The following is a 13,213-nucleotide window of genomic DNA, read 5'->3' as shown; positions in this document are numbered from 1 at the left end:
TTTATCTTGGCAGTCAGAGACCGTTCTTTTTGTAAATTATTGTTATATGTTATGTGTATGGTGTTTTGCCTGCATGTGTGTCTATGCACCATGTGCATATCTGCTGCCTGAGATGGCCAGAGAGAGCATGTAATCCACTGGAACCGGAGATACCGAGGGTTGGGTCATCATGGCGTTGCAAGGAATCGAACCTGGGTCCTTTAGGAAAGCAGCCGGTGCCCTTTAACCACCAAGTCAGCTGTCAACACCAGGGTCTAAATCACACATTAGGTCATGTTCATGTGCACATGATTCCTTGTCAGGTAGAGACCTGACAGAGAAGGGCCTTAGAAAATCAACTCCTCTTCCCTCTCCACGAGTTCTCCCGGGTCTCTGCTGGCTCTGCTTTGATCACCTTCGTGTTGTCACTGCTGTCAGCTCAGGGCCTGCGCAATTGTTTCTCCCTTTTTCAGCATGGTCAACTCTCACATATTCTTTCCTTCCTTTGTGTCGCTTACTGAGGAAGCCCCTCTAAAAGTGCAGCCACGTATCATGAAGCAGGGGCCCTGCCCATAATCCCAGCCTTGGGAAGTGAAGGTAGGAGGATCAAGTCCTGGGCTATCTTGGTTACACATGGAATTCAGTCAATGGACTTCACGACACCTCATCGATACTAATAACCACCTGCAGCCTTGGTGTTGGTCTACAGCTCAGGGCCTAGTGTTTGCCTAGAGCATTAAACCTCGAAGTTGGACTCTATCTGCACCACCTAATCCACCTTCAGTCCAAACCACAGCCTCCTGGGAATGCTGGTGCATGCTCACCCTCCAGGCTGCGCCCATCCCCAGCACCTGTGTCAGGTGGCTCACACTGCCTGCTCTACCTCCAGCTCCTCACAGGGAATATGACAGCCGCTTCTATCCTGGTGCATGCAGACACCTAAACACAGACATGTGCGCGTGTCCCGCACTACCGTCTTGCCAGCACCAGCAAGAACGAGGCGGCACATTTAGGATCCTTCTGCAGAAAAGCTTTAATGCGTCTTGAGAGAGAGAGCATAAGCTTCCAAAGCGGAGACCCAGAATGAGGGGAACCCATCCCTTATATAGGAAACAGTCCTCGCTTCGGACGTGTCAGTCTTGGATTGGTCTGCTGCCCATCAACCCAGATGACGCCTCGGGAGTAGGCAGGGACGCAGCAGTGGAAAGTTACCAAGCACATGCGCATTATAGTCCCACTGTCTCTGCCTCCCCAATGCTGGGATTAAAGGTGTGCTACAACACCTTGAACTCACAGAGATCTGTCTCTGCCTCCCAGGCATTGGGATTAAAGGTGTGTACTGCCACACCCTGAAGTCACAGAGGTCAACTACCTCTGCCCCTTAAAGTAATGGAGAATGTGGTTGCGGCCCTCCACATCTCCCCCTTTTTTACTTCTTTGCAGAAAGGCAACTCCCTCAGAAGGCAAAGATAGAGGTCGCACTTCCCAGAGTGGAAACATTATAATGGGCTTGCATGGAATCTGCCCCTAGGTTCATGACACCTGGAACTTATCCAGCCTGCCCTCTGCCATTTTTCTGGGAAAGGGAATATACGGCAGGAAACCCTTATGCAGGGCGACATATCTCTCAGAGAGGGCCATTCTCTGTGCGATGCTCTTCAGCTCGACAACCTTCAAGGCTAGCTAAGCCAAGCACTCCACCCTGTGCAATGGACCATTGTCCTAGGGGTGCAGGAGCTGGTTGGCATAAACCTTACTGCTTCAGCATAGATAGCCACACATCAGTAGAGGCCCCCTGTTCCAGGGCAGCCAGCGCTTGTGCAATAACCACTTTGTCCCTACGGCTTTGGGATTTGAGTCGGCAGACCATCCAGAGGAAAAACACTATTCCACAGCATAGGGCTGCTCCAAACATTCCCACCCCCACCCATTCTTTGAAGTAGGAGATGAAGGACACAACCCAGGACTGGAATCCTTTGGCCAAGCTTATAAATCATCTCTAGGAAGGTAGGGAAGCCCCAGAGTCTTATTGGTTGTAAAAAAACGCGGAAACACCGCCAATCTATGGTTGACTGGTATCGGGAAGGCTGAGAGTATCCCCCATCGCTGCTCCATCATAACCGTTGTCATCCATCTGCAAAATGGCAGGAGGAACAGAAGCCAAATCTTCAGGCAAGTCCGCATGTTGTGGATCACTTTTCACCATTCAGGTCAGTCTCTCTGGCACCCAGAATGGGTTTTCCTGATCCTGCGGGAACACACAAACAGCTCCCTTGGATCTCAATAGAATGGGATCCGGGCCTTTCCATTCATTAGAAAGCACATCTTTCCATTTAACCAAATCCTTGGGCCGCTGCGGATCCGAATAATGTCGTGTTGCCGCATTCTGGCCATTATCATCCAAATTTAAAAAATTTATAGTGAACAGAGCCATGGCAATGGCCACTTTTGGCGTCGGGGGCAACTCCTTCATTATTCCCCCTTTTTGTTTAAGTAGATAAGATTTTAAGGAGGCGCCGGAGGGGAGGTTGGGGGAGGGCGCGGCTCATAAGGAGGCGGATGGGCCATTCGGGATGACCTTCTCATGGCCCTACCGCTGGAAGACTGTGCCCCATTATGGGGATATCTTTCCCTCTCATATATAGCCGCTTCTTCTTCTAATTCTGCTTCCTCCTCTGTATCTAGTTCTTCTACCTCTTCTCCCGAGCCAGAAATTTCGTTCTCATGCTCATTTTCATGGTCACTTTCAATTTGCAGAGCTTCGAGCTCCTGCAGAGGATATAAACTACTGTTCTTTCCTTTTTTCTTGTTGTTGGTATCAGAAAGCTTTTGACCTTGTAGGTCAGTCTTCTCCCCCGATCTTATTTTCTTAGAACCACCAGGGAGTCCTTTTTTCTTATCTGGGACTGTCCTTTTCTTGCGCACGCCCAACCTCTCACTGCGCTCAGTTTCTGACATGCTATACTGGACATCCTCCAATACACTTCGTCCTTCTGCAACAACCGCCTGGCAGGATTCATCTTCTAAGCAATTCCAAAGTGATCCCAAGAGAACTGCTAAAAGAAGTACCAAGGCCTCTACGAAACCTTCCCAAGGCAGAGACAAGTCAAGCCCAAAATCAAAAAGTTCAGGAATAGTCATACCTCTCTGAGCATACAGACCTGCAGTTCTGAATCCTCCTTGTGTCCAAGGGGTCTCCGGTGGTGCGAGCAGTGGTCAGGGTCCCCCGGCGTCTCGGGTTTCGGCACCAGATATCCCGCGCTACCGTCTCTCCAGCAAGAACGACGCAGCACACTTAGGATCCTTCTGCAGAAAAGCTTTAATGCGTCTTGAGAGAGAGAGCATAAGCTTCCAAAGCGGAGACCCAGAATGAGGGGAACCCATCCCTTATATAGGAAACAGTCCTCGCTTCGGACGTGTCAGTCTTGGATTGGTCTGCTGCCCATCAACCCAGATGACGCCTCGGGAGTAGGCAGGGACGCAGCAGTGGAAAATTACCAAGCACATGCGCATTATAGTCCCACTATCTCTGCCTCCCCAATGCTGGGATTAAAGGCGTGTGCTACAACACCTTGAACTCACAGAGATCTGTCTCTGCCTCCCAGGCATTGGGATTAAAGGTGTGTACTGCCACACCCTGAAGTCACAAAGGTCAACTACCTCTGCCCCTTAAAGTAATGGAGAATGTGGTTGCGGCCCTCCACATGCGCGCACACACAAACACAGGAAAATCAAAAGAAATCTTTTATAACAAAAGAAATCCACAGGGAACTGGGCATGGTGTCTCATTTCAGTAATCCCAGCACCCAGGAAGCTAAAGGACTGCTGTGGATCTGAGGGAGACCCTGTCTCAAAAACATCCTACCAAATCGTCTGCTAGCCCAGCCTGTTCCCAGGCCTGTAATGTCAACGTGCAGAGAGTCCAGAGCTGGCATCCTCCTCCACTGTTGAGTGAGTCAGAAGACAGCTTGCAACAGAAGACGCTACTGGATGCTAACTTAAAAAGGAACTTTTTCACCTATGCCCAGCTCCTGACAACTACGCTGGAGACAGAGCCTTAGAGGCAAAGAAAAAAAATGCAGAACACCTGTGTGCAGGAATATTGCTACTCTGGCCTCAGCAGGGGTGGTCTGCGGGCATTTACTGCATGAGGAAGAGTACACATTTCTACATTATTTTTATGTGTGTGAGTGTTTGGCCTGCATCATGTATATGTAAGCATGCACTGGGGAATGTCAGAAGGGGACATCTGATTCCCTGGCACTAGAATAGACTCCTGGAACTCACAGTTTAGGAAGACAACCAACTCCAGCAAGTTTTCCTGTGGCCTTCACTTGACTGTCACGGCACAGGGGCCCACCCAGAAACACACACATAAATGTGATTTTAATGAAAGGAAGGTGATTTCAGGACCCAAGTGACAGCTCAGTTGGTAGACAGCCTGCTTGCCTAGTAAGCATGAGGCCCTGGGCTCTCTCCTCTAGAGTGCATACAGCTCAGGATGGTAGCACAGGCCTATAATCCCAGTACTCAAGAGATGGGGCCAGAAGTGCACAAAACCACTACCACCCCTAATCCACCAAAGCAAGAAACCAGATTCTCCTAATTCTGCCTCCTAAGGACAGAAATGAGCCATGAGCCACCAAGCCTGGACATTTAAGAATTAAGTAGAGGGGGATGGAGAGATAGCCCAGCAGTTTGGAGACCTAGGGCTGCTCTCCTGAGGTGCTGAGTTCAATTCCCACCACCCACATGGTGGCTGATAACCATCTGTAGTGGGATCTGATTTCTTCTGGCATGAACGCATACATGCAGATAGAGAACTCATATACATAGAAACAATAGAGAAATATTTATTTAAATAAGAGAATGAAGTAAAAACTGTGAGAAGACAGAGTAATCGCTACAAACCCTGAGGATGGAGTCATTTTCCTTTTATTAAAATTAAATGGATAAAATCAGTACATTCATGGGAACCTTGTGACATTTCAACATGGAGTGTTCAACTATCAGGTGACAACTACCTTTCAACAGTTTGCTTCCCCTTCTGGTGAAAACATCTCAAATTCTCTCACCCAGCATTTTCCTCCTCTCCCTTGTTTGCCTCCTCTACCAAGAACCAATCAGGGCCTGAGATCTCACAGGGTAAAAGTGCTTCCCATTGAAAACCTGATGACCTCAGTGCTAAATGGAATCCCAGGCCATGTGATGGAGGAAGAGAAGTGACCTCCACACCCTCAACTGTAGTCAGTCAGTCTGTCTGCCTATCTGTGTCTACCTGTCTCTGTGTGTGTCTCTGTCACATCTACAGACACACAAATTTTTAAAAATTAGGTAAAAACTGCACAAAAACGTATCGAGGCACAGAGGCATTAGGCTGTGTTCCCAGCTACTGGGGAAGCGGTGTGAAGGGTGAGAATAACAAATTTGAGGGTAGCCTGGACACCCTGACAAGACAACATCAAGATCAAACGGGCCAATGCTGTGAGGTTAGCGTGGAGAACCTGCACAGAAGGTCTAGGCCCCGGACCCAACCCCTAGTGCTGGGTCTCGAAGACGAGGGAAGAAGGAAGAGGGGAGAAGGAAAGGGAGGGAAAGAGGGAAGAATAATGGAGCCAGGGAGATGGAGGGAGGGATGCTAACACTGATGATCTGATTACTAAAACGAAAAATTATGAACAATTTTAAATGTTTTAGAATTCTGCAACTGTTAATGCAGTTCCTTATGAATATTTCAGGAATTTCTGAGATTCTAAGGAAACGAGTATCTTCAAGTACAAATTTGAAAGGCTGGGCATTTGTGACTCAGGGTAGCCCAGTAGGAATCCAAGGTCAGCCTCAGGCTTGTACCAAGTTTGAGGGCACCCTAGACTGCATAAGACCCCCTCAGATATAAAGTAAAATAAATAAATATATTCTTAAAAGTCCCATCACATTCTGAGGTATGATGGGCCTGTGATATAGGGCTGTGATTCGAGCCACCTGAGTTTACTGAGCCAGGAGGGACAGCAGAGTTAGTTAAGGCTAGCCTGGATGACTCCCCAGGATAGTCTCTAAGATGACAAGGATGTGTGTGGCTCAATGGTCCATCATTGGCTAGGCATAGGGTTTAATAATAAAACTTCTTTCAGATGTAAGACATAGAAATTAAAAAGTACACCTGTTTTTGAATGTGTTGATCCATGGCTGTAACCCAAGGTACAGGAAGCTGAGATAGGCTTGCTGACAGGGGTCGGCCTGGACAGCCTAGCAAGTTCCAGGCCAATCTGGGTGACACAGAAAGAACTTGCCATGAAAAAGATAAATAAATACAATAAAAGAGAATGTGGGTACACCACTCATGCCCATAATGCTATCAATGATGTATAATTTGGAGGAGCACAAATTCAGAGTCGTCCTCAGCTGAACAACCTTGGGGACAACCTGGGATGGGAGGGGTCATGGAGTATGAAGCCTGAACTAAATGTCAGAGTCAAGACCACCTGTGGGGTTTCACTCACCATCTGAGGCAGAACAGAGCCTAAGAGGTTCTGAATGAAGTCCCAGGTAGAAATAAGGGCAAACAGGCTCAGTGAAAGTGTCCCTGAAAGTATAGATGTGAGATTTCTCGGGCATGCTATAGAAGGAGACTTCTCCCAGCTCATAGTCCAGGAAAACGCCAATGCTTCTGGGTGCTGTGACCTTCAGCTGAGAGCTTAGGTCATCATCTCCCGAGACCACAAAGCAGTCACCCTGCCAGAGCATCCTCCAGCATTTATGAGGGATAGAGGAAGACCGCCTTTTCCAAGGGGACAGATTGGCTTTGCAGACACCAATAGCCCACTCGGGCTTCTTTTTCACCTTCACCTCCCAGTAATGTCTCCCGGAATTAAAATTCGGAATCCCCAACACAACAGTACTCTTGGTAAACCTTTTTGAAGAGCGTGGAGGACGTTGTTTTTCCTTTAACAATGTGACACATTTTTTATCCTCAGACACAAGCAGGTTTGGATGGGCTGTTTCTGGGTCTAGTGTTATCTGAACTGTAAATTGCTGTATACGTTTCTGTAGAGCTGAATACTGAGGAGGAAAGTTGTAGGCTTCTCTTCCTATCTCAGCTGGGACAATGTCTGGGCTGTGAAGAGTCTCAGATTTCTGGTAGAAATCCTTGACTGTCGACAGCATTTCTATGTCCGAGAGCTGCATGTTCTTCTTTGCATTGCTCCAGAGACGCTTGGCTGTGGAAATATAGTGTTCTAATGCTGCTATGTTTTCGCTCAGCTTCTGCTTGAGAGCCCTCTCCTCGTCCTTTAACCTGGAGAAAGCTTTCTGCTGTTCTTCATCTAAAAACCGGCTGAGCCTCTCAAATTCAGAAGTCAGTTCTTGCTTCTGGGCTTCTGCCTTCTTTCTCAAGGCCCTGATTCTTTCGCTTTGAAGGCTTCTTAAGTCTTGAATCTCTTTTATGTTTCTCTGGATGGACTTAATAAAACCGTGAAGCTTGTCGCTGTTCTGAGAGGCAGCCTGTGCAATGGGTGTCACCTGGTGGCTGTTGTGGCTCCCAGGCCCGATGCACTGGTCACACAGCAGCTGCAGGTCATCCTCACAGAAGAAGGTCAGAACCTGGTTGTGCTGCTCACAGCTAGTGCCGGGCTCCTGACTGTTGCTCTTGTTAGTCCCGCTGTGGTGCTGCTGGGCCATGTCAACCATGCTCCCACGCTGAACACTGCATGAGAGATTCCTCACTTGGCATGGCTGTTGACAGAGAGGACAGGAGAACTCGCCTTGCGAATGTGCACAGAAGGATGTGAGGCAGGATTGACAGAAGTCGTGTCCGCATTCTGTGGTGACTGGGTCTTGCAGGTCATCCAGACAGATAATACATTTGGTGTCTGCCTGGAGCCTGGCCAAGTTCGATGCCTGTGACATGAGGCTAGGCTGGGGATAAAGGTCTGGACCTGGGTGGGCTTTCTTCTGACACTTGGCTCTGAGGTGCCCTGCAGGGACAAGCTGACTCAGTTGTCCTGCAGTTTTCACAGTCCCTCCTCGAAACAGCTGTCGCCCCACTGATGTCCCCTGAGTTCCCCTATAGTGGTGGAAGCCTTGAGTCCTTTGTGGTTTTAGACTCTAATTCCGGCGTCCACGAGGTCCTTGGCATGGGCTTGCAGCCCGTGACAGCTCAAGTGGACAGCTGCTTCTCTGGGCTCTGGCAGCTCACAGTTGCTATGAGTAAAAAGGAATTCCTTTAAAATAATAAAAGTAATAATAGGTTACTTCAGATGGACTCAGGTCCCACTCAGTGCCTGACTCCCTTTAAACTCTGACTGATGTCACACATCCCAGTCATTCCCAAGACTGGAACCCTGTGCCCACCTGGCCACACAGTCCATGTGTTCACCAGTCCTTCCAGGGCAGAGCCCTGGGTGTAGACTGACAATCAACAAGAGGTGTCACAGTCTTGATAAAATATCCTGTAACCCATGATCCTCTCTGCTTCCCACCTCCCAAGTGCTGACATGATAGGACTGAGACCACAGGAGTCCTGATGGAAATCACATTCATGGCCTCAAGCAGGCTAAGCAGGTGCTCTACACACTGAGCTACGTCCTTAGGCCATGATTTTCATTGTTTTTCTTTGATGTTATTGTTTTGGTATGATTTTCTGGGTTTTTTTGATTTTTTTTTTCCTTTTTCATGACAAATTTTCACTAGGTAGCTCAGCTGGCCTGAAATTCACCACGTAGGTTAGGCTGACCTCCAGTTCACAGAGATCCACCAACCTCTGTCTCCGGGTGCTGGACGTAACGGCTTGTGTTCAGTTTAGATCTTTTAACCCAGTCTCATACTATAGCGGGGTGGCTTGGGATTCCCCGCGGCACATTCAGCATGGGCTTGCCTTGAAATGAAAGCAATGCTGTTTGTTTCAGCCTCCTAAATGCAAGAATTACAGCCAAGTAGCACAGGGTAGGGCGGTTGTTTTAATGTTTCCAGAGAGGAAATATTACATCTAGGAAGCAGCTACATCCCATCCACCAGCCAAACTCTTGAAACCAGGTAAATAAGTACAGTATTGCTCTAAACTTTCACCTCACTCTCCTCTGCTTTAAAAACAAAACAAACAAATAAACAAACAAACAAACAAAAAAACTCAAAAAAACTCAAATCAAATTTGGTTTTCATTTTTAAAATTAAATGTACCACAGAAGACCTTAGAAAGGAAAAGTCAGAAGACAGAAAAACTTAGAACAAAAACAAAATAAGTAAAAATAAAACCTTGCAGAGTGTGATGAGACAAACCTTTCATCTTAGGTAGCTATGGAGACAGACTCAAGCTATTCAAGGTCCTCTTTGGAAACACAGCCGAAATTGTGACCAGCCTATCTCAAAACACAAACTGCTCAAGGGGAAAAGGTGCTTGCTGTCAAACCTGATGACCTGAGATTAGTCCCAGGGACCCCATTTTGTCCTGTGACCAACACACACCATGGTACAAGGGCACGCTTAAACATGCTTGGTAAATAAATGTTTTTAAAAATTTATGAAACTGAACAAGCAAGCCTACAGAAATCTTCAGTGTTCACTCTTATTTTTTTCTTGTAGACAGGTTCTCACTAAGCCTTGCTTGTCTGAAACTTACAGTGCAGATCAGGTTGGCCTCTGCCTTCACAGCTCTGATTAGTAAAGCATAAGTCACCTGGGCTGGAGGGAAGGCTTAGAGTTTAAGAGCATTGGCTGCTCATCCAGAGGACCCGGCTTCAGTTTTCAGGACCCATATGGCAGCTCACAACTGTCTGTAAGTCTACTTCTAGGCGATCCAAGACCATCAAAAGGATATAAAAGAAAGTGAAATACCAATGCACGTAAAAAATAAAATGAAATCTTCAAAAAATTTTTCAAAGTATATGTCCCATGCCCATCCCGAGGGTTCACTATTAAACTATTACTACGTGGCCGATATAGCCTCATGCGGGGACATTGCAAGGGTAACCATGGTGATTTCCTGAAGTTGAGGCCAACCTGGACTGATTGAGACCCTGTTCCCCTCCCCCCAAGCAAAAAGTGGTGGTAATAAATGTAATATCGGGACTTAAGAGGCAGAGGCAGGAGGATGGAAGCAACCTAGTGTTCACATAGATCTGACCAGTCAGGCCTACATAGGAGACCTTGTCCTGAACGCCAAACAACAAAAGATGTGATAACCCATGAAAAGGGCTTTAGAGCTTAATGACTTCAATCCCTAGGACCCACAAGATGAAAAAAAAAAATGGCTCTTACAGTTGCTCTCTGATTTCCATATGTCAGAAAGCATGGAGAACAGGATCCTGGGAATGTAGTCAGTGGTAGAGACTGGGCCTAGCATATACAAAACTCTGGGTTCCATTCTAGCACCTCAGGAAAACATCCTCTATGAGGAGACAGAATCCCTCTATGTTGTCCTGGTCCCCTCAACTCCCTGGGTAGACCAGGCTTGTCTGCATGCTGGGATTACTGCATGTGGCACCTAGTCAGCTTGATCCATCATTTTACAATCCCTAGAAGAGTCTGGGGATGACTTCCTCCCCATGCAGAAGCACTAACAGCAGATTGCAGGTTCACTGCTTTAGCTGCAGGGGTTAAATCTGCAGGACCTGGCTCCAGCAGCTGTTTTCTGTTCTCCCTGACTTCTGAGTTCTCTTTTAAGCCAGGTAAGGTGGAATCATCACTGTGCCTGCTAGTTTTATGTCAAGAGAACACAAGCAAGAGTGTTCAGAAAGGAGGGAGCCCCAATTGAGAAAAAGCCTCCATATGATTGGACTGCAAGGCATTTTCTTAATTAGTGATTGATGTAGGAGGGCACAGCCCACTGTGGGCGGTGCCATCCCTGGACAAGTGGTCCTGGATTCTGTGAGCAAGCAGGCTGAGCAAGCCATTAGGTGATCGATAAGTAGCACCCCTCCATGGCCTCTGCATTACCTCCTTCCTGCCTCCGTGTTCTGGCCATCTGAGTTTCTGTCCTGACCCCTTTATTGATGAATTTTGAAATGGAAGTATAAGCCAAAACAACCATGTCCTCCACAGGTTGATTTTAGTCATCGTGGTTATCACAGCAACAGACACCCTAAGATAATCAGACACTCATTGCAAAAACAATACAAAAGCAAACAAACAAACAAAACCATAAACCCTCTTTGTGTTCGAATCTGTTACTTCGCTAACCATCCAAACAGTAGCAGTACACCTGTCTCGTAGTCAAATTCATGAGCAGTCAGTTCAAGGCCTGACTTCTGCTAGGCACTAGTTCAACTTTCCTTAACCTGGCAGGGTTACATTGGTCACATCCCTGAAATGCCAGCACTTGGGATGCTGAGGCAGGAGGATCATAAGCTTGAACACAGCTTGTCCATATACCAAGAGATATTCTGAAAAATAAGTGGTTGAGTTCAGATTTGTTGAATTTGACTTGGTTGAATTCAGATTTTGGCATTCTACGGTTTGCGTGACCTTGGACAAGCTGCTAACTTCTCCATCCTTCGTCTGCCCTTTGGAGGTGAGCAGAACAGTTCTACCCAGGAACCCTCAGGCACTGCAGACATTTGCACCACATCAATAAGCACTATGTTAGGACTCTGGTCTACACCAACGGGCTTTGAACAGAGATCTCCCGGCTTTGAAGAGAAATTAGGCCTGTCTGTAATATCCTTGAAGAGGGCTGGAGTCTCAAACACAGCACCCCCAAGTGCTGTTACAAGCACACTCAGTAGTCCTTCCTGAATCCCCAGGGATGACCTTTAAGCACTGTGGTGCCAAAAGCCACAATGAAAGGCATAAGATTTAAACAGTCTGATCTGTTCAGATTGCCTGGGCAGGCAGATCTCCCCCTGGACACCGAGGAATCTCAGGAAAGTCCAGGTCTTACTCCACCCTGCCTCCAACTCCTTCTTCACCTCAACTCCTGCTTACTTTGAGCAGTTGGCTGAAGCTGTGCCCTGGGCTTTCCCCACACATTTATGTAAAAGATGCAGACAGGGGGACTCCACCCAGACCAAAGCAGTTTCCTGGAACAGGGAGGAGTTGGAGGCAGGAGAGAGGAGTTGGTGAGATTTCTGCTAAGAGTTCTTGTAGCTCACTCAGTCTAACCTAGAAGCTGTGTTCGCCTAGCCCCAACTGGGATTACAGGCAGGTTCATCCAATGGCAGGAATCAAGCCGCTGGCTTCTTAAATATAGAAACATGCTGCTAGACAAACCCTTTACTGCGGGAGCTACATCCCTACCCCCCTCTAGAAGTGGAAGGCAGCATGCATTTAACCCAGCTGAGGGATCCCTGCGTCCCAGGATATCCAGAGCTACACAGACAAGCCCTGTGTTGTGGTGGGGGTGAGTGTAGCGTAAATGCTAAAGTCAAGCATGGTGGCCCACACATTGAAACCCAACCCTCGGGACACAGAGACAGGAGGATCTCTGTGAGTTCAAGGTTTTGGGCCATCTCGGGACCCTCTCTCAAAACAAACAAGAAATATGTGTTCATAGTAAAACCACGAATTGGGAGCTGCTTTTGTGGAGGGGCCTGAATCCTCCCTGAGAGCACAGATATGCAAATGAAGGAAGGCAGCTGCCTTCTGTCTTCATTTTGCATCTACTTGTTGCACTTTGGGGAGGCTCAGAGCTTAAATACATACCTTTGTCCTAAACTTGTAGTGAGCTTGGATCCTAGGAACAACAAAACCTCCCAGGACAGAAGCCCCTCCCCTACACACAGCAGATGAGGTAATTACCTTCAATGATAAGGCTGCACCCTGGAGATTGAAGGAATCACCTTTCAAGAGCCAGATTTAATCTTCTCCACAGCAACAGTGTTGAGGGCCTGAGACCACATCACACAACCAAGGCTGAGATTGACCAATACTGAGAAACTTCGAACTGGGCCAGGAAATAAGGAACGCCTGTGCCCCACCCTAATTTTGTCTGTACTTAAACCTGGAGCACACACCAGTAGCCCAGGGCTCCCTGAATGACCAGCCAGCATTTTGCCAACTTGGTTACATGCTCAGGCCCATGTATTTGAGTTAATTTATTGAATCTCATAGCTGAGGGTTGCCATTGAAATCTAGATTTTTCTGCCTCCACCTTTGTAGGAGCTGGAATTAAACCCTTGAACTGCCATCCCTGGCTTCTGTGTCCATCCCTGATCTTCAGTGTTCCTGGTGTGTTTCAGTTGTAAATGTGGGCGCATAGTGGGACTAGCCTGCTGGGCCTACCTAGGTCAGGTGTTTCTTTTGA

The 13,213-nt window shown here is 47.5% G+C and overlaps 2 protein-coding genes across 2 annotated transcripts in view; one reads left to right on the top strand and one right to left on the bottom strand.

Moving 5' to 3' along the window:
* The window catches only part of LOC146890644 (transmembrane protein 192), a 39,657-nt gene that overhangs the window by 22,089 nt on the left and 4,355 nt on the right, over positions 1-13,213 (top strand). The window lies entirely within an intron of this gene.
* On the bottom strand, positions 4,899-8,198 carry LOC146890645 (tripartite motif-containing protein 75). Its single transcript, XM_085680548.2, has one exon. The coding sequence runs from the start codon at positions 7,882-7,884 to the stop codon at positions 6,472-6,474; it is 1,413 nt and encodes a 470-aa protein (XP_085536674.2). The 5' UTR covers positions 7,885-8,198; the 3' UTR covers positions 4,899-6,471.

Source organism: Myodes glareolus, chromosome 23 (genome assembly GCF_982192425.1).
Source record: "Myodes glareolus chromosome 23, mMyoGla1.1, whole genome shotgun sequence".
In the NCBI taxonomy this organism is placed as follows: Eukaryota; Metazoa; Chordata; class Mammalia; order Rodentia; family Cricetidae; genus Myodes; species Myodes glareolus.
Note: the sequence above shows the minus strand (reverse complement) of the source record. Positions and strands in the feature narration are given on the sequence as shown.